This window comes from Elgaria multicarinata, chromosome 1, assembly GCF_023053635.1.
Source record: "Elgaria multicarinata webbii isolate HBS135686 ecotype San Diego chromosome 1, rElgMul1.1.pri, whole genome shotgun sequence".
Lineage (NCBI taxonomy): Eukaryota > Metazoa > Chordata > Lepidosauria > Squamata > Anguidae > Elgaria > Elgaria multicarinata.
Window position 1 is genome coordinate 159,352,524 of NC_086171.1, and position 27,725 is coordinate 159,380,248.

General features: G+C 43.8%; 1 protein-coding gene across 1 annotated transcript in view; it reads left to right on the forward strand.

Moving 5' to 3' along the window:
• MICAL1 (microtubule associated monooxygenase, calponin and LIM domain containing 1) overlaps nt 1-27,725 on the forward strand; it is a 59,063-nt gene that overhangs the window by 3,570 nt on the left and 27,768 nt on the right. The window contains exons 2-7 of the mRNA XM_063141062.1: nt 15,147-15,431; nt 18,934-19,141; nt 19,848-19,964; nt 20,768-20,869; nt 23,251-23,406; nt 26,597-26,697. Of these exons, the coding sequence (XP_062997132.1) occupies nt 15,168-15,431; nt 18,934-19,141; nt 19,848-19,964; nt 20,768-20,869; nt 23,251-23,406; nt 26,597-26,697 (948 nt within the window). The 5' untranslated portion in view covers nt 15,147-15,167. The remainder of the gene's footprint in view (nt 1-15,146; nt 15,432-18,933; nt 19,142-19,847; nt 19,965-20,767; nt 20,870-23,250; nt 23,407-26,596; nt 26,698-27,725) is intronic.

Here is a 27,725-nt window from a genome sequence, read left to right on the forward strand (position 1 = left end):
CCTCGCAGCCATCGTGGAAAGAACTGTGGTAGATTCACTGCCTGCACATGCTCAGATGAGCCCTCATGTTCCTAAAAATAAGATGCAAAAGGAGGCTCTTGCTTGAGGGTGGGCAAAAGGACCAATGGAGGAATTAAGGTGGCAGGCACAGCTGTTACATCCTCTTTCAGTTTGGGACAGTTAAAACTAATAGGTCCTGCCACCAGATTGACACTGAGCAAACTTAGCCACAGGAAAGGGATTTCGAGAAGACTCCAGCCTCATAATAAAACCAATTCAACTGATGCAACTTTTCCAGCAGGCATACAGATGCAGCAATGGCAAAGTGTTTCTGCCAGCAATTAAGGAAACGATTAAGGGGGTGGTGGTGGAATATATATGAGCAATTCTATCCGTTGAAGGCAAGCATTCATTTACAGATTGAAGAAACCAGGACTGAAGTCCATACTATGTCCTAAGAGCTTTCCCCCCAGCACTATATAGGCAATTGTGAAGAAAGAGCACTTTGCACATGCCCAGATACAATCACTTTACTAGTGTGCAATCCTCTACATGTTTAGACAGAAAAAAGTCCTACAGTTCTCAGCATTCCCCAGCCAGGATGTTCGACCTCAGAGTGGGCGGAAAGGGGGTGTTTTGGTGGGCTTGGAGGGGAGGGGTGAGCTATCCTGAGCCTCTTCCAGCCTCCTCAGGAGTGAAAAAGGCAGGGCGGGATCATGGGGAGGTGAAGAGCACCTCTGCCACTCCTCTTACCCTACACTGGCTGATTGGAAGCCTCTGAGACTATGGCTAGATTAGGCCTATATCCCGGGATCATCCCTGGGCATCCAAATGACACACAGGGGATCCCGAGAACAGGCAGGGATGACCCCTCCATTTGCCTGGGATAATCCTTATGTCTAGCTAAGGCCTGAGTTTGCGGGCTTCTGATTATTGAGGGCACAATCGACAGGGCTGTGCCCTAAATATAATTTGTTATGAAGAATCATAAAGAAAACCGCCAAGCAGCTAAAGGATTCTAGCATTTCCTCTTTGTGTTTAAAGAAGAAAAATGTTAGATCTATTTACTACCCTCCGTCAACAACTAGATTTGAATTTATTGTGTTTGTCATTGTATGTATATGTGTATATATATATATATAAACAAAATGTGATTGTATAACTATCCTTAGCGTCTACTGCAGCCTTCCCCAATCTGGTGCCTTCCCCAGTTGTGTTGAACTCCAACTCCCATCAGTCCTAGCCAGCGATGGCCATTGCTGGCCAGGGGTGATGGGAGTTGTATCGAACACATCTGGATGGCACCAAGTGGGGGGCGGCTGCTCAATTGGATAGGACCTGTGACCTAGAGACCCTGCTCCTCGAACCACTTCTGCCTTTCATTTTGTGACTTTATCATTCCTAACGACTCTCTGCTCCAGCAGTATACAAATCCAGGCTTTTCTTTCTTTCTTTTTTAAGAGGCACGTGACTTGCAGTAAAGCCCTGTCTTTTTATCAACTGCAATTTACCACTATCCGCTATTTCCTGCAGCATCAACACATTTTCCTCCACTGTTCTTCAACCCCCGCCCCCAATAAATGCATACCCTTCTATTAAGTGGGGACAGAATATAACCCTAAAAGCCATTACAGGATTTCACTTTAAAGCTAAATTAAGTTGGTGAGATATTTTCACAGATTGCATGGGAAAGCCTTAATATTTAAACCTGGCTTTCATCTGAGATTTGCTTATTTCATCTGCATTAAGTTGTCATATTAGCCAGCAAATCAATTTCCATTGAAATGCCTCAGATAAAATAAACACTTTTAATTAATTTGCAACCCGACCCAGATCATCTGAAATGAGTAGTTTCTCTTCAGTTACAATTAATTTGCAATTTCTTATTATCTCTTGCCCTATTTTGCTCTCTTTTCCTCCTGTAGGAAAATTGCTCCTAATTTGTGAAATTAAGTGTGTAGAAGAACAGCTTCTAGTGACACCTATGATGGGTGTTTTTTTCTAAATTTAAGTGCGGGGGAGGTGGGGAGATTGGAGGAGACACAGATTGCTGGGAGGGGAGGCTTAACCTTTTCCAATTGGGATCCCCCCCCACCCCAGCCACATGCCAGCTAAAGTCAGAAAAAGAATCCTCTTGTTCAGTACCAAAGGAAACATTTTAATAATCTTAATTGCCATACAGGGCAGGGATTTTGGGGGGGGAAGGGGGGGGAACAGGCATGCTTGGGAGAATGGTGTTGCTGGTTATGGTATAGAAATATCTAATGAACACCTTGTTAATCTGGTGCTAAAAGGGTTAAATTATGCTGCATGAAAAAGTCTGTTTCAGACTAAATATGTCTAATATGATCTGGATTGGTGGAATGACCTGCGTGAGGGTTTTGGGGAGACTTACAAGAAGACCCCAGACTGTGTTGCATGTGTGCAGTCACATTCCATTTCACATGGCACATTAATTGATATTGTGATAAACTGGGAAAGAATGGCATTTTTCTGAGAACAAATTGATATGATTATTGGTTGAATACTGGGGGGGACAATATCTCCTTACCACAGTTGCAGTCTTGAGTGTGGGATGTCTATGATAAATGAGAAGTAGTTGCATTTACTGTGCAATAAACTATTTATGTGGACACTCCCTAAAAGAATGGGTGCCCTTCTGTGTCACCTCTTCTTTTTACTGTTCTTGCCTGCCCAGAAATTAATAATTACTTATGCCTTTTAGTACTCTTTTAAATGTCTTCCTGGGTCAGTCCAGTAGGCTACTTTGCATTCAAATTGCCCCTGGTGCCTAAGGGCTTTGTTCCAATAAGGAAATAGCTTTGTACCCATTCCCCTTAACCCCACTGCAGTGATGGTGTTTTGACTTCTCGTATGATTAGATCTGGTGAAATTGTCCCAGGAAAGACTGACAATACGAGTGATTAATGGTGATGTTTTGGTTTAAATTTTGGTTTAGGTCCCAAAATTTAAGGCCAGTGCTAAGTCTTCTGCCATTTTCCCTTGCTCACCAGAGAAGCTTATTGTCATGTTTTGTTACAAAAACCAACCAAGTAAACCACAAGGTCTATAGATAAGTGCTGCACAACCTTGATAGTTGCTTTTTCTTCTGGTAAATCAGAACATTTGGGATTGGGGGGAGGAGTGGAAAATGTTTCCTTCATGGTAATCGTGCCTGGTTTCCATAGGAGTGAGAATCTGATGTTTAACAACCAAGAGCCAAGCTGCTTCATAACAAATCTATTTAAATACTTCGCAATACAGTCCTGGAACAAGTTTGTAATCTGTAGCTGGGACTCGTGGGAAATGAAACTTGGACAGCTTGGAAAACAAGTTTGGATAGTGAATTTCTAAGTCAGAATAAGGGAAAGGATTTTGGTGTCTGTTTTGCAAAAGTGTGTAACTGACAAAAATCTAGATAAGAGGTTTCTGGCTCAATCCTATGCAATGTTTAGTCATGAAAAAAGGCCTACAACTCCCAGCATTCCCCAGCCAGCCTTTTCCTGTTTAAACATGCATAGGATTGCCCCCTTAGTGATGAAATTGTAGCTTGGGATGTGGAAGACCTGGGTTCAGTTTATTGCTCTGCTACCAACTTCTTATGTAATCTTAGCAAAGGCCTTTAGATTTTCCTGCTCATTTTTGTTTCTAGGTGAGAGAGAGAAAATGTGTATAAACATGTAGCAGTTATGTTCAAGAAGGCAATGAGTCCAGTGTTGGATAGGGATCTAGAAGCTATTCCTCTTATTTGCTGCCCTGTGCTAACCCTTTCTGTATGATCACCACCTGCTTTCTTGTGAATTATGTACCTCCTTAGTGGATAGGATTGCCAGCTCATGAGTTTCAAAGGTATGATAACCCAGTCAGTTAATATGAAACCTTCTGGTGTAAGAACCTTTGTCCTTTTGCCAATCCCGCCCAGTTAGAGTAGTTGAACTGTTAAAATCTATTCATGCAAATACCTTCGACCTGTGAAACCAGCAGTTAACATTTGAAATTGATTATTGCATTTGAAAATGTCTTTTGATATTCTGTTTCTGTAACAGTTGGAGGAAGTGTGTTCCTTGTCTATTTGAAAAGTTGGCTCTGTGTGTGTGTGTGTGTGTGTGTAGACGTTATTTGTAAAATTAAAAAGTTCCCAGCAGCAATTCTGATTTTCGAAAGAAACTTCATGTCTACATGATTTATGAAGAATTAGGGATGTATAGATTTTATTAGTTCTTTTTAATGTATGTTTCGCGGGTTATATCTTTTGTTCCATCATTCCATCATTGGCAGAATCAATTTGTTTTAACCAGAATTTAATTCTGCTTGTCCAAGTTCAGATTAGTGCAAATTCCCCCCCCCCCAAAGTAAAAAAAAGTCTGAAAGTCTGTGGAATCTGCACAACTTGGAAAAAGTTGGTCTGCTGCAGAATCCACAGGTCAGATTTTTAAAAAATCTGTACTCATCTGTATTTGTTGTGGATTTCTCCAACATCCCTACAAAGGATGTGGTGTGGTTTAAGGAAGGGATGGACAACTTATGGCTCTCCAGAAGTTTTGGCCTACAACTCCCATGATCTTTCTTCATTGGCTGTATTGGGTAGGGCTGTTTTGTTTTTTTGTTTTTACCAGCTTAAGTTGCTATGCTACAAACATCCCTGGATAGCAATAACTGTATTTCATTCATTCATGTCCTTTTCTGGGAACCTCCTGTTTGTGTTACTGCAATGCTTTGTATGTGAGTCACCCTTTCAAAATGGTCTTGAAAGTTCAGTTAGTTCAGAATATGGTTGGTTACAAGACCAGGCAATATGAGCACATCATGCTTGTGCTTTGTCATCTTCACTGTCTGCTTCTAGGCCTGGTTGAAGATTTTAACTTTAAAGGCTCTTCACATCTTGGAACCAGCGTACTTAAAGGACCACCACAAACTTTGAGATCTTCTTTGGAGGCGTTTCTCCAACTGACCCTCGTGAGTGAGTTGCTGTGGATAGCTGCAGGAGAGAGGGCCTTTTCAGTGGTGGCACCCCGGATGTGGAATGCCTTTCCCAAAGAGGCTCATCTTTATAGGGCTGTCTGTAAATACTGTAAATACATATATATGCTCCTGCTCAAGCCCAGACCCAAGTGTGGGACAAGCCTGTGTTGTGAGATCAGAGATGCAGGCTAAAGACTGATCTGCTCATCACTTTATCCCCATCAAAGGCTGCTTCTGCTTGGCAGCTTTCTTTGCAGCAGCTGCAACAGAAGGGACAGCTTGTCATATGGACATACCCACTTGTGTGACAAGTCTGCAGTGCCAGCATTAGGCACAAAAGAGGAAAACCAAATAAGCCATTCAGCTCTAGAACCCTGGATTTCTACTGTTATGAAAATAAACCAGAGGCTGTTTAATTTAGGTAAATTATCCCTGAATTTAGGTAAATTAGGTAAATGAAGATAAATTCTCCTTGAGTTATGCCTGCTGAATGAGTACAGGATTGTTATTTGCACTGCCCTTACATTGGCAGAACATGGAAATCTGCTGTTACACCAGCATTGTGCCGCTCAAGGGGGGGGGGGCAACTTTTATAGGCCAAAACATCTGGAGGGCCACACCACCCATCAGTTCTAGCTACATAGCCAGTGGTGAGGGATCATGGGAGTTGTAGGCCAAACCCACCCCTGCGAGTGAGCCACAGATTGTAAACTTTTTTTTTACTGTGTTCCATCCACTTTCTGGGTTATCCAAAATAAAATCAAAACTTACTTTAGGTCCAGTTGAGCTTCATGTCAACTCCACTGTAAACAAGGCTTGATGACGTTGTATCCATTTCCCGCTGATTTGTTGACATCTATCACGTTGATAAACATGGGATTAAGTCACTTCCTGGAACTGAGAAGGTATTGTTGCACAGTTCTTGTCCCCCCCCCCCCCCAATATCCTGCGCTAAGGTCTTCTAAATGGAAGGTCACATGATCCACATGGTGTTCATTTTTGTGTCTATTGTAAACTGAATTTGAGAAAAGCAAAGGGACCTATTATAGAAAATGTGAGTTGTAGCGACCACTTGTGCAATTGTGCTGACCGTGTAATCACGGATTTCAGCCTTGTCAGGGGCAGTTCTCTGAAAAGAGAGGCAATATCAGAGATGCACTGTTTATCTCAGTGTAGCCACATTGGATTGCGAGCTCCTTCGGAGCAAGGATTTCTTGTGCAGAATGATGCTACAGTATGTGCTTCTGAAAAAGACATTTGAGTTCTTTGGTCAAGGCACTGGGTTCGAACTTGGAAGGGCATCAGTTCAGTCTCCTATTTTCCCTGCCTAGGAGCCCTTAGTCAAGAACACCTAACATGGATTACTTACCCCTTTAATCGTCTCATTGTGCTCACACTTAGGGAGGTTAAGGAGCGCAGTGCCATGGCTTCTGCCCCACCTGTGCAAAGTATGCTTATATGTGAAGCATATGTGTGGCTGTGAGTATGCAACTCTTCAAGCATGGTTAAAGCAGAATGCAAGGAAGGGTGTGTTCTTATGCATGTGGCATGGGAGTGTCATGAAGTTTCTTCATATTTGGAAGGATCTAATACTAGGCGTGTGACTTTCATAAGTGTTGAATACTCATGAATCTAAAACAAAAGCCAGGGTTTGGTACCTCTGCAAATCAAGCCACACACAGGTTGCCTGGGGGTTTAGGTAGCTTTGTTTAATAGTGGTTGGAAGTAGAAGGCATAAGGAGGAAAGTATCGACAGCACTCTCTGCCTAGCAGATTATGCATGCAGTCATTGATGAATGGCAGTTCTGAGATCAAGTTGCTTCCTGCAGTCTGCTGCTTCAGATGAGTCCCTGCCCTGTCTATATGACAACGGGATGGCTCCTCATTAAATAAAAACCCGATTTTTCATTGATTCGAATGTAGGTAAAGAGTGTCATATTGCATCAGCAACAGCGATTTATTTCCTGAATTTTTTTTATATAGTGAGTTATAAATGCATATAATGAATATGGTGAATAGGCAGAACATGACAGAGACAACTGGGATTGATGCACCTTCCCTTACAATCACTTAATGTAGTCAGTGCTACAGAGCTTTTAACGAGCTATTGCCAAGCCTGTCTATCTAACAGAGCAAGTATTTCTTCACTGGTTAAAGGAAGTGGCTGGTTGCTTAGCATATTGCACAAATAATTCCTGGTTAATTGGTTAATGTACTTGAGTGGCTTTCCTAATCTGTGCTTTTAGCTGTAGAACCAGGTTTCTCTGTATCACTGGGGTGTGTGTGTGTGCATAGGGAGGGGGAATGAGATCTACCTGGCACTTGCTGAAGGACTTTGCTTCAGGTCCAAGTTACCTGCCAAGATGAACAAATGGCTGCTGTCACCCCATGTGTCCCTAGTAAATTTCAGAATATTAAGCATCAAAAGAAAAGAAAAACAAGAAAGAGCATAACATTTAGAGATAGATAGACAGAATGGGAAACTGGTAAAGGAAATGAAGATATACAACATTAATACATTCAGATTCCCCCTACCACTGCTTTATTAGCTGGCATTTGAGTGGGTGAGAAAATGCTGAGCAGAAATGGGTTGTCTGTGGTCACAAAAACATGAAAGGGCTGTTCAGGACATGATATATACATGGAGAGAGGGGGGGAGTGAGACCACCCTGACATTCAAGTGTTTAGTGTACTATCAGAAAGAAGAGCCTATATTTGTACAGCCATAGACACACAGGTCTGCTTCGCATGTAATGTATGGATTGTTGTTGAACCATGAGTTGTTATGTGTGAACCCTGCACTACGTTTTAACTATGGGTTGTTAACCTTGAAAAATGCTCAAAGAGAACCCATGGTTTGTTGTTGGTTTATGAATTCTGGGTTGTTTGTAGTTAACAACCCATAGTTAAACTGTAGTGCAAGGTTCACACATAATGGGGACCCATGATTCAGCAACAATCCAAGATTCAACAACAGCCCATACTCAAGGTTGTTGTTACGTGTGAACAAGGTTATAGGCTGCCTACTTGACCAGGAATCCATTCCCTGGTCATACTGGCTGATGATGGGAGTTGTAGTGCAACACATCTGGAGGTCACCAGGTTGGGGGCAGCTGGCTTATGCACAAACAGCTATATGTGCATAGGCTTTCTTTTGTGTGTGCGTGGCTACTGCCTGAACTGCTCTGTAGCGGAGGTGCAGAACCTCTTTCAGCCTGAGGGCGAAATTCCATTTCAGAGAAGTTTTGGGTGCTGCATTTCAGCAGTGGGCAGGGCTAAAGCAAAATGTGTGGACCCCAAAAAACCAACACGCTTTAGCTTAAAGCACTTACAGCCAGTAAGTAAGCCTTTGGAGAGGCATTTCAACCTTTTACAATGGGGTGGGGGGACTGCTCAAAAGTTGGGAAACCATCGATCAGGGCAGGGGGCATTGACCATCTGGGGAAGCCTAGAGGGCTGGATTTGGCCCCTTTGCCTGAGGTTCTGCACCCCTGGTCTATAGTGTGGGCCTCTGAGATTCACCTTGTGATAACCATTTTATTAGGCATGAAGTCCCTTTGTCAATATGTTGTGCTTTCTAAGGTCTTTATATCTACCACGAAATATGATATTTTTCTGTGCAAGTTTCTATTGCGTACCTGAAATCTTTTCTAGACTTGAAACCTTGAAATGAGGTCTCTGTGGAGGGGCTCTGTACTCTGTTCAAACAGCCGCTGTGTTCCACTACAGAGGTAGCTAAGTATGTGGGTAACAGACAGTCATTCATCAGGACTGAGCAGCATATAGCACAACGTGATCCAAAGTACATGTGGAACGTCAGCATTCCTGACATGGTGACAAAAGTGTATGCCATAGTGAATTCGTTAGTCTTTAAGGCGCCACAAAACTCTTTGTTGTTTCTGCTGCAAGACTGTTACTCCTCTTGAAATGGTGTTTTTTTCCGCAGTCAGGGAAAAGTGTAGCAAGTGGGATAGGGCCTAATGTTCAAAATGGAGGATGCGTGTTTTTAAATGGTAGTTTTGTGAGTGGATACTTCCTCTTTAAACGTCAAGGAGTGAAAGAGGAGGGAGGGCAGTGGGGGAGCCCTCATAAAACACCTTGAATATGGAGTCTCCTGGCTTGTATCCTGTTTGCCAGTCCTTGCTTGTACTGTTGTTCCTTCCATCCCACTGTTTCTTGTTTTTTTAAACATAATTTACAAGTCAAATGTACCCAGACAGCTTTCTGCCTTGTATAACATGCTGGGTAAAGGTCTTGAGAGTGAGTAGGACTTAATCATACATGGAGGGATTACAGTGTCGCTTGCTATTGTCTGGTGTATGTGAAGAAAAATTTCCAAGTCTGGGAGATGTCAGCACAGTCTGGCTTATCCCAACAAATGTCTGAAACATCATGGTTAGCATTTTAAAATAATATACATCTTTTTACTAGTCTGCGTTTAGGTTTAGATTCCGAGGGCGCAATCCTATGCATGTTCGCACAGAAAAAGTCCTATGGTTCCCAGTATCCCCCAGCCAGCATGGTCAGCCAGCATGGTTAGCTTTCCACTCGTTTTATACTGTTTTTATGTTTTTTTTAATGGTTTTTTTTTTTAAAAAAAAATGTATACTTTTAATGTTTGCTATTTTTAATGTTGTAAACCGCCCAGAGAGCTTCGGCTGTGGGGCGGTATATAAATGTAATAAAATAAATAAATAAATTAGCTGGGAAATGCTGGGAATTGTAGTTTTTCCTCCTGTCTGAACATGCATAGGATTATGCCCTAAATAACTCTTCAATGTTGTATATTCAAGTTGTCTCCCCCATCCCCTGATCCACAAGTACAAACAACCAAAATGTAAGTCGTGTCAGAAGAGAACAGCTGAAATGGAGGGATGGGGTTGCCAGACCACTGTGTGGTACACATGCTTTGTATTTCATGCCTTTTTACCTCAGGGTGTCTGGGAAGCTGAAGCTCAAGAGGAAGTGGGAAGGGAGGCAGGAAGGAGGCAATGTCCCTTTCCACTCATTAAAGGGCTAACCAAATGGTGTTCTTGGACTTGTATGAACAGTTCCCATGATAAGCAGCAAGTATGACAAGCTGTACAAATCACCACAGGTTTTGCATGTTATCAGGTAATACGGAAAGAGGAAGCACAAGTGAAATGCATTTCCGTGGTGTGTTTCTAGACCAATGTGGGGGCTGGCACAACTTCTTTGTGTGGAACAGCCGGTGTATCAGATAGGGGGACAGCTGGTGAATCTTGTCTGGAAGACTTAACCAAAGTTTTCCAATAACAACAACAACAACTATTACTACTTCTACTTCTTTATTTATTTGTTACCCGCCTCTACCTCTGGATCAAGGCGGGGTAAAACACAAATGCAGACACCATAAAATACATATAATTGATTAAAACATTTAAACAAATACATTATTAAAAGCAGCACAATATTAAGAAGCATCTTGACAGGATATACCCCAAAAATGAAGAAAGAGAAAAATATGAGAAATGTGTTCTTTGCCATAACACCAGAAGTCAATTTGCTACAACCCTACCTCTCTTTTTTGTACACCTGGGCAACTCTGGATACCTGCCAAAAGTAAAGGAAATTAAAATTCCAAAATCCAAAGAAAGATTATGTATGTATAAAAGAAATTGATTTAAAGAACTGGTAGAGTTTTATCCCATATCTTCTATGTGTAACGAGCTAACAGATTTTGAAACTAGATATTCCAGGAAACTTTGTGTGTTATGCCACCACCATTCTGAGTATGCAACTTCCAATGAGAGTGTTTGGGAGTTTGCTCCATGTTGTATGAACCAGGGTTAATTCTGTGTTAAACAACCCCAAATTAACCTACAATTAATTATATTATGTGCCAAACTCCTTCCTATTCTCCCACTTTATGCTAGACAGCTGACCTGCGGAAGATTGGCTTTCCTAGCCAATATGAATTATTATGGAATAGAAGATTCCCAGACAGGAATCTTGGATTATTTATTTATTTATTGCATTTATATCCCTCCCAAGGACCCAAGGTGGCGTACATAATCCTACTCCTCTCCATTTTATCCTCACAACAACAACCCTGTGAGGTAGGTTGGGCTGAGAGTCCCCACATGAATGGAAAAGACTCTAAGAACCAGGAGAACAAATTAAGCGTTTAACCTGTAGATGTAGCTTCAATTTCAAGAGGAGAGCCTGTATATTTGTAACAATATCATTGCATGCAGTTCATACATTTGTCATTTACTGCTTATTTAAATTTTGGAAGAGGAGCAATGTGTTTACCTGCCTTCTGTGATACAACTGAATGGAGCATTTAAAAGTACTACAAAGAAGCTGTCTAATTTTTCTAATTGCAGCCATTGGTTTCCTGAGCAACACAATGACTATTTCTGCATGCTGTACTAATTTTTCTCTGCTTCATGGTTAGAAACTTCCTTCCTGCCCACCCACATTTTCGTCTCTTAAAAAACCTTGATCGATGCTGGGAACTTCTTTTACAGTGCAACATTGTGTATGTCTACTCAGAAGTAAGCCCCATTCAGTTTAACAGTCTAGCGTTTTACTCCTTTCTGGTTTGCAGAAGACAATGTGTGCACACAAATATTACTTTAATAGTTCAGTACCCTAAGCGCTTGAGCTATTTCCTGCTTAAACTCTGCAGGGATGTGGCAAAGGGTTTGTTGTATTCCTGAGAAACTTTCTTAACTTTTCAAACAGAAGGATGACAAAAGAGTTGACTGAGGTTATAATTTTGGGCAATGAAGTTCCTTTCAAGAGCTTTGTGTGTCCTCAGCATGCATTGCATAGAGCAGCCTTCCCTAAGCTGATACCCTCCAAATATATTAGACTACTACTGACCATTAGCTATGCTGGCTGGCACTGATGAAAGTCCAAAGCTCTCCCACACTAGAGGCCTTCAAGAGGCAGCTGGACAGCCATCTGTCAGGGATGCTTTAAGGTGGATTCCTGCATTGAGCAGGGGGTTGGACTCAATGGCCTTATAGGCCCCTTCCAACTCTACTATTCTACGATTCTATGACATCTGGACAGCAACAGGCTGGGGAAGGCTGACGCAGAGGTTTTCACTGGCATCCATCAGCCTTTCTTACCAAGAGTGTGGAATTGTTAGGGCTTAGGTTCAAACTGCATATTGTGCCTTATCATCATCGCCATAATCCCAATTGAGCTGTGAGGCAAGGAGCTGCAAAGTTGATCAGGGAAGCATGTGGTGGTTTAGGAGTTCCACTTGCATCGTGCCTGTATTTTTCTCCCCATGGAGTAAATAGCAACTGTGGGGGGGACACACACAATTTGGATCAGGGAAACAGTGCAGGAAGAAAATATGAAATACTTTGACCTCCATGCCACTTCCCCAATAAAATTAGCAACCCCACCTCCTCGTGGCTGCATTTAAAAACAAAACATTGAGAGATTCAGGTCTGGCCCTCCCCTTTTGCAAAGTGGGGTGGTCACCTCAGGCGGCAGTTGCTGGGAAGCAGCAGCAAAGTGTTGGAGGAGAGAGCTATAGGCCAAGCAGCCAGCCCTGTGCCCCCTAAACCAGCCTGCTGCCTTCAAGTGCAGTGGAGGTGCTGTCCTATATTGCCAGTGTTGAAGAAAGATTCAGCTGTCAGTCCAGTTGGCTTTTGTACATGGCGTGAGAGATGGCACCATTTTGTTCTTTGTCTCAGCAGCAAAATGTCTTGGGCTGACTCTGGAGAGATCAATCATTGATCTCTAGGCATAAAAGGTAATGTGGCCCTTGTTGCTTAATCAAAGTGGTTAATTTCTCATTTTGCTACCTGCTTTTTCATGTTTGACCCTCTATATCTCCCAGTGGGCTTGTTTGGATCCAGCAGCACAATATGGTCAGGAAGTTCCAAGTTTATATCTTGCCTCTATCATGAACCCACTAGAAAGCCTTAGGCAAGCTGCTATGTCTCACCCTCAGCTCCCCCCCCCCCCCGACTGCAATATACAAATAATAGAACTGAGCTACCTGTCTTACAGGGTTGTTGTGAGGGGTCTAGAGACATGGAGCAATTTGAACTTTTAAAAAATATTTTTTATATATATATAAGATTTTTTCCTTTTCTTTCTTGTCTCTTTTCTTTTTAATTTTTCTTTTTTCTACTTCAATTAAGCTTCCTTCCCCTAGAAGTTGTATCAACTCCCCCCCCTTTTTTCTGTATCATACATATATACATAACTGTTGGTTTGATATCAATTGTTAGGGGATTGTTGTACTCATTCCTTTTTTGTAACACTTTATATCTATTTGAACATTCTAAAATGCTTTTTGTTGTTTATTCGTTCAGTCACTTCCGACTCTTCGTGACTTCATGGACCAGCCCACGCCAGAGCTTTCTGTCGGCTGTCGCCACCCCCAGCTCCCCCAAGGTCAAGTCTGTCACCTCCAGAATATTATCCATCCATCTTGCCCTTGGTCGGCCCCTCTGCCTTTTGCCTTCCTCTTTCCCTAGCATCAGCCTCTTCTCCAGGGTATCTTGTCTTCTCATTATGGGGCCAAAGTACTTCAGTTTTGTAAAAAGTACTTCCCTCAAGTGAGCAGTCTGGCTTTATTTCCTGGAGTATGGACTGGTTTGATCTTCTTGCAGTCCACGGCAAATGCTACATAAATGCTATGTATTATTACCACTGTTTTTAGTACAGTATTGAAGCTCTACTGAAGTCAACCTTTATTGAGTGAAGGCCAAACTACTTGGCACTTTTGGGAGCAAAAAGCATCCAGAAGCAATTTTCAGCAGAAAACCACTGCAGGGACCAGCCTAGTTTGGCAGCTTCTTGCAGATTTTGGGCCTGCTGCTGCTTTTTCTCCAAAAACAAAAGCAGTCCAGTTAAGCACCCATTGAAATACATGACGGACATCATCATAGCGTACGGATATGAACCTGATCATCTGAGACTCTCCTCCAATGTCTAATGGCAGTAATCTGCTAGTACAGAATAGTAGGAAAAATAATTTCTTCTTTCATGCTGGCCAGAGAATAGTAGGGAGCCCCGGCAGAAGGAGGCATGTAATGAACGACGCTCAGGATTGTTAGGTCTCAAGTCCTGATCTGTGTAGTGAAGCATTTGTGTGCTCCTGTCCATTCAACGACGGAAGGCCAGCTGTTTCTCCCTAATGGTTATTCTGCATAAAGTGATGATACAAGACTAATACATTGCTCTTCCATGGCTTCATCAGGGGGTTTCTGAAATATCGTCATGGTGACTGTGATTCATGGCTTGGTCTGTTAGCCACTAAACTACACCAGATCAAGGGAAAACCTGACTGAGCCACCTATTGCGTAACAGAAACAAGGTCACAAGATGGACATTTTGCCTTAGAAAAGTTCTCTTATGCTCAGCCCTAAGGAAATGGAGTAACACGGGGAGCAAAAGGCAGAGAAGCTCTTTTAAAAGGTCTTGGGAAGCAAATGCACTTAAGCGAAAAGCATGAAAATTGTAGGTGTTCATCTGGTTGCTAGCACTGACTGTTCGCACAGGACGGAATGCATAGTCTCCTGTATTGTAAAAGTGCAAGAGACGGCTCAATCATGTGTCTGTTTACACCAATGGACACATGGTACACCCCTCTTGGGACTGTTTCAATTTAGAATGCAAGTGAAGTTTGCATGTTTGAAAGCTTCACTATTGTAAAAACAAAACAAAACCTTCCTTTTCTGTAAAACTAGCACATCAGGGAAAACTCTTCTCTTTTATTTGTTCCTTTTAAAAAAAATGTCGATAGTTCATTTTTTTTAGGTTGAGGGGGCATTCACACATGCAATTCTGTCACCTGTATTCTGAAGTGGTATAGTCTGATGAGGGCTGTATCATGTTCCCTTTCTGTACATGTAGATCAGCTTAGAAGAGTCAGGGAGGATTTTGGACCACTCTTGGCAACTGACCATGGATATCTAAGGAAGGCCCCCTCTTATATTGAAAATTCTTCTAATGTCTAAGCTTGAGTATGTCTTGAGTTAAAATGCAACTGTTTTCTTGTCTTGGGACACAAGTAGGCATAAACAAAGGAGTGATGGATTTGTCATGTTTCTTTCCTTTTCTCAAGTCCCAGCCAAAACTGGAGGCAAGGGGCTACGTCTTGTTGTCGGGCCTTGCCGTGCAGAACCATGCCTCTGATCTTCCAAAGATGCAGGGGTTCATCTGTTATCTCCTTTCTTTTCCAGGCTTCTTTCTTGCTCAGGAGGATGAGCCAACAGGATGGGGAGCAACCCAATCTGTCCCATTCCCTCTTCGACACCTTTCTCCATGCCAAGCAGTGCAAAGAGGTGCTGGACAGTTTCGAAGCACTGTGCAGACATCTGGACCTGGAGCATACTGGCCAACTCCAGTTCTATCACAAACTCAAATCTTGTCTCAACTACTGGAGTGCCAAGGCTTTGTGGACCAAGCTGGACAAGAAGGCTGGACATAAAGACTATGATCAGGGGAGAGCATGCGCCAGCACCAAGGTAAGGAGCCAGAGCATGGCTGTTATGCTACAACCAGAGAGCGGCTGCTTGATAGGACACTACATAAGATAATGATCATTGTGGGCTTCTCACAGCTGACTGTGGCTGGTTTTGTGGTGTTTTGTAGTTGCCATTGCTCCACCCCTAATTACTGACTTGCTATGGAGTGAAGGTATTAGTTCTTCCTATCTCAGTATTGTGGTAGTGTTCTATCACTACTTCCTGGTTCTTTGTTTACAGAAGAGACAAGGATACAAACCCTGTAAAATGGGGGAAAATATGTGAGCATTCCCCCCACCCCCAATTTTACTCCTGCAGCTTAAGATTAAGATATTTGCTTGTACATGATTTTTAGTTACACGCTCATACACACACACATACTCCCTCACCATCCAACCTATTTTCACCTAACACATGGACAAACATGAATTCAGCAATATCTCAATACAGTTTTTCAGTAATATCTCATGAAAATTGCAAACATTGTGTAATTTTTCAAAATATGTAAGCAACACCTAGAATTGTGAAATCTGAAAAAGCAGGGAAAACAAGCCTTTCCTTAAAAGAAGGCTTTAGGCATGAAACCCTCTATCTCAGGGGACTATCTCTTCCCCACTCACCATCACCAGCTATAGAATACAAATAGAAGTGACCATCCAATCATGTGGAGAACCCTTACCAGCTGTTAAAGCCCTCAACCTTTATAACACACGTGTGGCGGGGGGAAATCTTATCAAATTTGTGGCAGTACAGATGGCTAAATATTCGTGTGGCAGAAAGTTTACCACATGGCAAGCTGGTTATCTGCATGGACTCCTAGATAACTTCCCTTGAGAGTTAGCTGATATTTCAAGAAGACTGCATTTTCCTAGCACTTAAGCTACACTATGTTGTTGCTGGGAAAACACAATTCTTTGTCCAGCTTGTGGAGCTGTTGAAATGTTGAAGTGCTGTCTGGATTGTGCTGCTGTGAGCACCATCACTGATGATGAGTGACATCTGTCTCTGTTTCATCTTGTGACCCTAAACCTCAGCTGAGGAACGGATCCAGTTTTGAGGGGACCCATGGCAAAGTGTACAATGGCTGGCCCTCTCCTCCCTCAGTGGGCCTTAGCAGCCTTGCCTGGTAGCACAGGGCAGCGGCAGCACTGCTCGAAGCATTGCTAGGTATCTGGGTCTAGTCACTATTTTAATTTCCTGTAGTGTTCTAGAACAATGCTACTGTAGATCAGAGGGAAATAAAATGGTGGCTAGACACAATTAGGAGAATGGGGGCATGGATCTCTTTTTCTAAAAGGGGAAGACATTAGTATTGGGCTTTGCCAGGACCCCGAGGCCCTGGCAGTGTTCAAGCATGCCCACTGCTGCCTTCTTTGTGGCTTCAGCCGGCAAAAAAGGCAACTCACATCTGGGAGCTGAAATTAAGTAGGCTGAAGGCCAAGTGTGGAGAAAAGCTCCTTGTTAGTTTCTTCCTCAAGAATCAGTCTTCAGACACTACCTGGAGTGGCCTTCCCCAACCTGGAGCTGTCCAGATGTGTCAGACTACAGTCCCATCAATCACAGCCAACATGGCCAGTGGCACATGAGGCAGGGGCTGGGGAGGGGGAGACACACTTGAGGCTGGGATAGAAAGGAGGGAGAAGTGCTACACAAATATCTCCACCTACCCTCCAACACGGCTCTATCCCCTGGAGCCAGTTTCAAAGGTTATCTCCCTCCATCCATCATGTGTGGAGAAAGTATAATGCCTTTGACCTCTGACCAGCAGGAGTTTAAGATGACACAGAGGCTAGAATGCATGTGGCCGTGCTTTGAACTGATGGGTGAGATAAGCCTTAAATGGATGCATGTGGCCCCTGGGAGCAGGATCCAGAAGCATGTAGCAAATTTTGGAATGTCCTGTAAAAACATCTGTCTGGATCTGCAGCAACTTGTTCAGAGCAATGTCATGATGGGCAACAGCAGGGCTTTGGGTGCTCAACCACCTGAAGTTCTGAAATGTCAACATCTGCTGCAAAAAATCTTAGTGGGTGTTTAAGAGCTTCCTGTATGGCTGGATCTCTAACAATGCTTTATTCAAGCTCTAACTCTCCACTCATGTGAGTGAAGGGCGGCTTTGCCAGGAGAGAATACTGAAGCAGACAAGTCATTCTGCTTGGGCCAGCTGTACTTGTGTTCCTAACTCTGATAGTTGTTTTTTTAAAACAACAACAACAACAACACACACACAGAGGAGAAGATGTATGAATTGCAATGGTGGAGAGGGCAAGCCCACAGCCTTCAAAAACTATATTTAGGGGGGGGGAGATTGGGGAGTACATCTTGTTAAATGGTTTTTTAAAGCATACAGAAGAGGAGAAGCAGGATGGAGAGGAACTGTGTCAATCATCAGTGATGATGTCACACGCCCTATTGAGTAGAAACCAGTGGCGTTCATTCTGCCACATTAAAGAGGGCACTTGCAGAGCTGGTTCACACGTACTGCCAATTCATGGGTTGTTTTATTCGTGACTTGGTGGGCCCCTGAGCAAGGGAGTGAGTACACTGCCTCCTGCATGCTCATCAGTTCCACTTTCAATCAGCTTTAATTAACAAGGAATGCCCCATTTCTGGGTTGTTTGACGTGATGTTCAAATCTGGAACTCTGGGTTATTCTAGAGTTAAACAACTCACAGTTTAAACACAACAGCAAATTATGGATGATTGTTAGGTTAAACTTTCAGTTGATTAACCCTAAGCAGCCCAGAGTTTCGGGTTCGAATGTCACATCAAACAACCTAGGAATGGGGCAATCCTGAGTTGTTAATTAAAGCTGATTCAAAACGAAAGTGACAAGTGTGGGGGAGTCAGTGTGTTCATGCCCTCACTCGTGGCCCTAACAACCCATGATTTACACAACCCTAGGGTTGTCGTTACATCCAAACTGGGCTGCAGCCTTAACAGGCATGGTTAACTAGCAGGGGAATTGCATTCTCCACCCCAAGTAAAATAATTGCCATTTTGAAAATTAGATTTCCCCATAATAAAAGTGCTACCTTAAAGAAATGTACCTAGATCCCCTACAACAGAGGTGGGCAACTTGTAGCCCTCCAGATATTTTGGACTACAACTCCCATCAGCTGTAGCCAGCATAGCCAATGGTGAGCGATGATGTGAGTTGCATGCCATAACATCTGAAGGTCCACAAGTTGCTCACCCCTGCCCCAGAGCAATTGATTAATTACAACAGCGATCACAAATTCAACAAATTATCTGGAAAGGCCCATTATCATTACTGCACTACCAGCAAAGAGAAAAAAGTGTTCGAGTGCAGAGAGTCCCCTGAGTCTTCTTTTGTCCCCGAAAAGCCATTTTATAGCCACTGTTTTGATGTGATGCCACTCAGTCCTGCTTAGGCTGACAGCTGGCTCCAGTGGTATGGTCTGTGTGTTTGCCTGCCTACACTAGATCTACAGTCACGGCAGCTCCTCAGGGTGGTGATGCAGTGACAACTTTATTTCAGTGCCTAATAATTGGGGCAGGCCCCTGCGGACTCCGCATCGCAATTGAGCTGGCCTTCCTCGGAGCCCAGGTGGTGGTGATGGAGAAGAGAGATGTCTTCTCCCGGAACAATGTGCTGCACCTTTGGCCTTTTACCATCCAGGATTTGCGGGCACTGGGAGCCAAGAAATTCTACGGCCGCTTCTGCACAGGCTCCTTGGATCACATCAGTAAGTATGAGATTGACGAGGGTGAGAATGGTGCCAGCAATACCATAGATACACGCAAGACCAGCTCAAGAGCATTAGTAGTACTGGTGGTGGTGGTAAGGATACTTTTAAGGACAAGGAATTCTTCATCTGGGGATCATTTACTGCAAAATGTAACATCACTGTTGTCCGAAAGGGAGTTCACAAGACTGTGCATGTCTCACAAGAAGAGATGGGCAGCATCTAAGGTACCACACGTGTGCCAGAACTATAGGGAAACTGCCCATCATTGTGGGCACTGATTCAGGAATAATGACATCCAATAAATGTTACCAATTTATAAAATAATTAGAAGTACATAAATAGAATAATCAGCATGTCAAGGGGGATGGGCCAGACGAATTAGTGGCTTGTCAAACCAGCTTTGCTCTGACTTGAATCCTACTGGCTTATTGGGATTTAGTCTGTTGCTCATTATTGCTTTTAGCCTTCCTATGTTTTCTTGCCAGATTATGCTCCATGGGGCGGTATCCGGAGAATCTTTGGGGCTCAGTATCCTCCTTGCTAAACCTGGTGGAGCCCATAAGTCTCCATCACAATGACTTTTACAGGGAGATCAAGAAACAGGCTCCTTGAAAGAGGAAAGGAGGTGTCTGGGGTGGCATTTAAGGGCAAAAATGGCTTGAGAAGCTCTGAAACTGGTTCTCCCTTCCCTCTCTGTCTGCAGGTATCCGTCAGCTGCAGCTCATCCTGCTGAAAGTTGCTTTGCTCCTGGGTGTTCAGGTTCACACCAATGTGCAGTTTAAGGGACTCATTCCACCAGCAGCAAATTCCAGAGAACGGGGTGAGAATGTCAAGAGTCCAGCCTCCTTGAGTTCATAAAGGCAATGCTTCCTACCCAGGCCCCTCCCTCACCACCTGTACATGCAGCCATGAGTTGTTGATGGGGTTCCCTTTCAAAAAAGAATTAAGGGGTGAAATGCACTGCTTTCTAGGGCACAGGGACGCCTGTTACCTGTGCTGTAACGTGAACTGGCTTTGCTCAATAAGTTAGAGGCTTCCCTGCTGTCATAATGGGAGGTGGTTTATTTTGCTGCAGTCTAAAGTACAGTTGAAACATTGATGATCGGAAAGATAGTATCATTTGGGCCCCAAAACAATACATTAAAAATATCATTTGGCAAAATAATCTCAGATTTACAAATGTATACTTGGGAAGATCCCTCCAGACATCATTATAAGAAAGTCTTTCATGGAAGAATTAATTTTCTTGCCTGTTGACTATGTCATAGAAACCAAACCAGAAAGAAACCCTCTAAAGTTTCTTGTCTCTCTTCTCAGGCAGGTTTGTCAGACTGCTATATTTGTATGAGTTTTCTGTTTTGATTGATGGTTGCGGGTCCCTCTGTGAGCAAAATCCCATGTCCAAAGTTCTTTAGACAAGTGAGAAATTCCATTCTTGGATTTCTGATCAGTCCCCTGTGGTGTCTTCAGCAAGTGCCAAGATAGTGTTGGGCTGATGCTTGCCTTTTAGCCAGTGAGCCCTAGCTACCAAAACTGGTCTCTGCTTCCTTTATAAATATGCAGAAATATGAAGAAAGAGGTGGTTTTCATGGCAAGGATCTTGATTCCATCCTATTATTGCAGGTGGTGGCTGGAGAGCTGCACTGCATCCGGGCTCCTCTCCCTTGAACCAGTATGAATTCGATGTCCTCATCTCTGCAGGTGGTGGAAGGTTTGTGCCAGAAGGTAAGCAATCACTTAAGGACTGGTTTCAGATGACACAACAACCAACAGTAGATTAAATAGTCAATGGTGGGTTAAATAGTTAATAGTTATTGTGTTGTCTGTCAGGACTTTTCACACCATGGTTGTTTAGTCGGCCAAAATAACCAATGCAAAATAACCAGCATTGTTGATTATTTGAACAACTGTTGGTTATCATGTTGTGTGTCTGGCACCATTAACTATTTCGTCACGGTTGGTTATTTTCAGCGACTGCAGAGTTCCCTGGCAAGAGTGGCCAAAGTGGTGGCTGCCCCTCTAGTCCAGCTAGCAGAACTCACAATGGCTGATGGGATACCAGCGGGAGGACTGAGTGGAGGAGAGATTGTGGGGGATGTGTCAGTCAAACACACAGTCAACTCAACGCTGGCCTTAATCCACACCATGGTTTATTCTAATCATGGCGTGTGGGGCGTACCCCCTTGATTATCAACCGTGGAGTCAACTATTAACCCACCATTGACTATTGTGTTGTCCGAACACAGCCAAGGACTGCATCCTCCTTCCAAGATGCTTGAGGATTGTAGGAGAATTTTCTTAGTAAGGAGGTGCAACCAGGTTTTACTCATGTTTTTTCAGTACAATGTAAGACAGCTCCAGGCTCCTTCCCAACAGCTTCTTAGGGCTACAATAACTTCTCTCCTTAACTTTGGCATTAGAGAAGCAAGTGCTACAGCTGAGAGGGAGAACTTGCATCTCTGGCTTGTGATGGATAGGTTTTTCTGGGCTTTGCGCTTCTAGAAGCCGGAGGGCGAATCTAACTCGCTTCCTGGGATTTGATGTGGCAGCTCAGTGTAGTTGAAGTCTGGTTTAGGGATTTGGTGCCTAATCAAGAATTGTTCACAAAGGGAAAATGGGTTTGTAGCGTTGCAGATCCTTGTGATTGCAGACATGTCCTTAAAACCTCAAGGAAACACTGCCTCCTACTCATTCTGGTTGTGGGGGAAAGGATTGAATTAATGTGTTCACTGGAAACTAAAAGCTGACTAAGTGTAGATAATTGGTTGAAGTTGCCTATGTGTGTAACTAAGTGTCCTGTTTTGTTTTTAAAATGTAGGAAGCTTACAGTGTTGTAAACCAAAAAGGAACTAATAACTGTAGTACCTCCTCCTCCTCCTATAATTTTAGGAGGGAGGACCATAGATTTCGACAGAGAAGACTTTAGGTTTGCTTCTCAGTGTGCCATCTTTGTTTCTCCTAATAACCCCCAACACCAAATTAAGGAGGCCCTGTTCATTCTTAAAAGGGCTGGAAGTAGGATGGCAAGAGAGCTTGGCCAGCTTGGGTTTGCTCTTGCTTTATAGCCTACTCCAGTAACACCAGCCATTGATATCCATAGCTTGGGTCATAAAAAAAATCTGAAAGGCATCTCTCCTGCCTTGGGGCAGGAGAGGAGATGAAAAGCAAGGGGGAGAGGAAACATTCTCCGTAGACACTGAGGCACCTCCAAACTGGCTCTAGTTACATCACTTACTGATGCTTGTCCAGGCCATTTTCAAAGCAGGCTGGCGGATGCAGCAGTTCCCTATCCATCTCCTTTCATTCCATTTCCCACATCCTGGTAGGATTGTTGCAGTATTTCCCCCACTCCACCCCCAGGTCTTCCCTACGATTCCTCAAATATGAGACATGGTTCAACCTTTTTGTATTGCCACCAACCCCAATCTGTTGAAGAGAAACCATATGAAGTAAGGATGACTGGTTTCCTATTGTGGTGCTAAGCTTTCTCCCAAAGTTCCATCATAATTGCCCACACTACGTCCTGTTGACGACTGGTAACTACCATCTTCTTCTTCTTTAAAAGATTTTACTCCACCTTTCAGGGCTTATCCTCCTGCAAGGCAGCTCACATATAATAACAAAATAAAATAGCTTTTCAGATTACTAGAATAGCCTAAAATATCAGCATTAACATTAAAAATAATAGCAGCAGATATTATTTGCTAAAACAGAGCTCTATTGGATTATCCAGATACAGACTGGAATAAGAATATCTTTAAGGATCTCCTAAAAATCAAGAAAGAAGGGGGGCATACATGTCTTCCTGGGGAGGGTATTCCAGAGGTGCAGGACCATCACAGAAAAGTCCCTGTCCCTCCACAGAAAGTGTCCTCTTTGAAAGATGCTGAAAGTTATAGGAGCTGGGGCTTAGGGTTGACTCCTGCATTGCTGAAGATACAGTGACTCTTCTGGGATGATGGCACTGGCCCCATTTTGGCTGTACCCTGACCAAAATCGTTTCCACATGTTCTTCTCCTATCCCTCACCCTGGCCCTTTCCTGAACTGTCAGCCCTCCCCTTTCCTTCAAGACTGACAGGAAATTTTCTGATTTGTTTGTCATTAGGTTTTAAGCGAAAGGAGACCCGTGGGAAATTGGCCATTGGCATCACCACCAACTTCATTAATCACCACAGCAGGGCCGAGGTGGAGGTGGCCGAGATCAGTGGAGTGGCTCGCATCTACAACCAGAAATTCTTCCAAAACCTCTGTAACAAAACAGGTCTGGGCCAAATACTTTCCCTCCTACAATTAATGATGATCTTTCCTTGTGCCGTCAAGTCTGTGTAATTGCATGGCTTGTAAGGAGAGAACACAGGGAAACACAGGCAACAGATGATGCTGGATCCCTATAAGACAGAGACCCTATGGGATGGCAGTTCCCAGGTCCGAGAATTGGGCTGTTTGCCTGTTGTGGATGGGTTGCATTCTCTCTGAAGGAGCAGGTATGTAATTTGTGGAGGCTGCTAGATCCATGTCTGACATTGGAAGCCCAGTTGACCTCAGTGGTCCAGAGTGCCCATTACTGACTTCAGTTGGTATGCCAACTCCTAGATATGGATAGCCTAGCCATGGTGATCCATGCACTGGTCACCTCACGATTAGACTACTATAATGCAGCCTGTGTGGGACTGCCCTCGGACATGATTCAGAAGCTGCAGCTAGTGTAAAAAGCAGCAGATAGGGTGCTCACGGGGACACCCCACTATGCTCACACATCTGTGCTAAAGAACTGCACTGGGGTCCCACACTAGAGGCATTCAAGAGGCAGCTAGACAACCATCTGTCAGGGATGCTTTAGGGTGGATTCCTGCATTGAGCAGGGGGTTGGACTCGATGGCCTTGTAGGCCCCTTCCAACTCTGCAATTCTATGATTCTATGATTCTATTAGCTACTGAGCCACATTCAAGGTTATGTTGCTTTCATACAAAGCCCTAAACAAGTTGGGATTACGATATGTAACAGACTGCATATATATCCAGCCAACCTTTAAAATCATCACAGGAGGCCTTGCCAGTGACTCTGAAATTAACAGCATCTGGGCATTCTCAGTAGCAGCAGCCACCATTTGGAAAAACCCTCCCCTGTGCTGGGACACAGAAAATGTGGCATGTTTCAAATGCCTCCTAAAAACGGCACTTGTTCACCTAGGCCTTCCCTGGCTTGTAATTAAATTAATCCCGCTCCATCTTATTGCTCCTTGTATTGCTCTGTACTATTATTGTAATTGGAATTGTTTTTAATATTGCATTTTAAATGTGATTTTAATACATATGTGATAACCACTTAGGGATTTTATTATATTTAGCAGCATATCAGTATCACAAATAAATATAAACAAACAAGAAACAAACAGAAAGGGTCAGCTGGACTCAATTACTCTTTTGACCACTCTCTGTATCATCTTGGGTCATAGAATCATAGAATCATAGAATAGCAGAGTTGGAAGGGGCCTACAAGGCCATCGAGTCCAACCCCCTGCTCAATGCAGGAATCCGCCCTAAAGCATCCCCGACAGATGCTTGCCATTTTTGCCACCAGATGCTTGCCGACAGGGTCCTTGCCATTTTTATGAATTCTTACAGAAGCAGAATAAATTATGCAAAATATATGCAGGCCGTATTCAGATGACACTTTGGTGGGAGTACTCCACACCACGGACTGAGTAATGTGGACTTGTAGCATGTCGCTTTAAAGTGTCACAGTAAAAGTTGTCCATGGGGTGGAGTGCATGGGGTAGTCTTCTCTTACCCTCCTGCTGCCCTCCCCACCAAATGGTGGCGCTGGTTCCTGCTTACTGTATTGGGGTGCCGCCATTCCTTGGGGAGGGGAGAGAGGCAAAAGATGCAACGCGCCTGTCACCCTAGCAACAGGCGGCAGAGGCGCACTTCCCCGGAGAATGGATCCATCTGCTAAAGGAAGAAGGCGATAGCCTCAGCGGATGGATCCATTTTGCAGTGAGGCACCACAGCTTGTTGCTAGGACAGCAGCATGTTGCGTTTGTCGCCACCACAGCCATCACCGTAGGGAGAAAGGTGGGGTGCCTGGATTGCTCCTCGGAGGGAAAGTGATCTATCCGCCCCTTCCTCCTTTCAGTGCGGCTAAAGCAATCTGCAGTGGGACAGACTCAGTAAGGACACCCCACTGCAGGTTGCTGTAGCCGCACTGAAAGGAAGGCAGGATGTTCCTCTCGGCTTGGTGATAAACATCACACTGCAGGAAACCTCTCCCCCCTCCCCCTTCATGCTGCGATCTGCTTGGAGATCGGATTGAGGGGATGGATGCTCTCCCCTTGACCTGATCTCCAAATAGATCATGGCCCGGTTGTATGTGAAGACTGTCTCCCGCTGCTTGATGTTTATCGTCAAGCCAGGAGAAACATCCTGCCTTCCTTTGTGGATCTCAGGATGCAAAAGGAGACGACCTTCTCGCCCTGTCACATACAGGGGAGAAGAGCATATTCATGTACCACGCCCCGAGATCCACAAGTGGAGGAAGGATATTTCTCGCGGTTTGATGATACATGTTGAGCTGCAGGAGACAGTCTTCACCCTCCCTCCCCCGGCCCTGTGAAGCATTTGGAGATCGGTGCAAGGGGATAGAAGGAGCTCGGGCTCTCCCCTGAGAGTATCAGATAAGCTCTTTCTGTCCCCTTGAGCCGATCTCCACATGGATTGCGGGGCAGGGGGCAAAGGGGTGTGAACATCCCTGGGAACATGTGGGGAGCACCTGATCACTCTGCCCCACCAAGGGACGGGATTATTGGCTGCTGCCAAAGCACTTCCCGGAGGGGGATTATTTCCCATGCCGATAGAAGTGCGCTGGGCAAGAGCGCCCGGGTTTTCTGCCACTCTTGCCTGGCGACTCTGTAGACATGGGGGAAACTCCACAGAGCCCACCGCGTGATACCCAACATGACGTTTGTGCAGGAACTCTCCTCTGCACAGCATTGATATTCTGTGTGGAGTGTTTTCCAGAAACACTCCCCCGTTGTGTGAAGTTTTCCCTCCAGACAACGCATTTCTCAATGATGGTGTAAAAACTTCACTGTGGAGTTCTAAAACCACTGTTGAGAAACATGTTGTCTGAACTGAGCCCAAACCTTGTAAGAACATAAGAAGAGTCCTCCTGGATCAGACCAAGGCCTATCTAATTGAACATCCTGCTTCCCAGAGTGGCCATCCAGATGCCTCTGGGAAGTCCACCAACCAGACATGAGGACAATAGCCATCATCCCCTGCTGTTGTTTCCCAGTAATGGGTATTCAGAGATATGCTGCCTCTGATCCTGGAGACAGTATATAGCCATCATGATTTATAGCCATTGATACTCTAATCCTCCATGAATTTATCTAATCCCCTTTTCAAGCCATCTTTTTTTTAATGTTCTACTTGTGTTTCAACAATACTAGGTATTGACTTGGAAAACATCGTCTACTATAAAGATGACACTCACTACTTCGTCATGACAGCCAAGAAGCAAAGCCTACTGCAGAAAGGAGTCATCTTAAATGTAAGCAAAAAGATGGAAACTTTAGCAAGTACCACATGGAAGGGGATTGAGACCCCAAAACATCTTTTGAATTCATGTGCTTTTGAAGTGGAAGATCCTGCTAGGCTTAGAGCTGGTTTATGCAACATCTTGATTTGGTCCTTGCAATTTTTTGAGAATAGACTGCTTGTTAAAGGCACATCAGTGATTTGTGCTTGTGTCCGACTGCATGGCCTGCAACATGCATTTCACTTCATGCAGGAAAAAGTCTTCATGAGTTCAAAAAGTGTGGTTGTGTGAATTGTCCTTTAGTAAGGGGCAGCTTGTGCAATCAACAGAATCAAAGGGTAACTCATTTGCTGGATTGTATCCCTTCAGACTGGATGTTGTGTGTTTTGAATGTTCTCCTATGGAAAAACCCTACTCCCTTTACAGAAAAATAGCATGTAATGGAGGAGGCACAACTAAATTGTTTTCTCCAACATGTTAACAATTGATGTGCAGAAAGTATTTGAGTGCATGCGCGCACACACACACACACACACACACACACCAGCTTAAAATACTACAGTCCAAGAAAAACATTACCACCTGATCCTATTGTATAATTTGTCCCTAAGCAATGCATTTAGGTTATCAATTGGTATAATAGCTAAAATTCCCCAAAGGCCTAGTTGTTAAGGAGACACTTGGTAGCTTGTATATTACTCATCATAGTCCTGTGCTGTCTTCCGGCTGAAGCTTGGATGCTAAATAGAATCAAACTGTGGATGATGCTTGGAATGAGAAACTGTTTGGGGAAAGATAGGATTGGAGGTACAACAGATCAGGTGAGATGCACCAGTACTCTATAACGAACTTGAACGAGGGTCAGTAAGCCTTACTGTGGTTATCTGGGTAGTTAAACATAAGAACTCCTCCTCTTAACAAAGTTTTGATGCCTTTTCGCTAGCAAACATTTTTACGACCCATTGCTTTATGACTCTGAACCATCCGTATCCCAAAAGACTGCAGGGGAGTTGCACTTAAGACACCCACTCTACAGATAT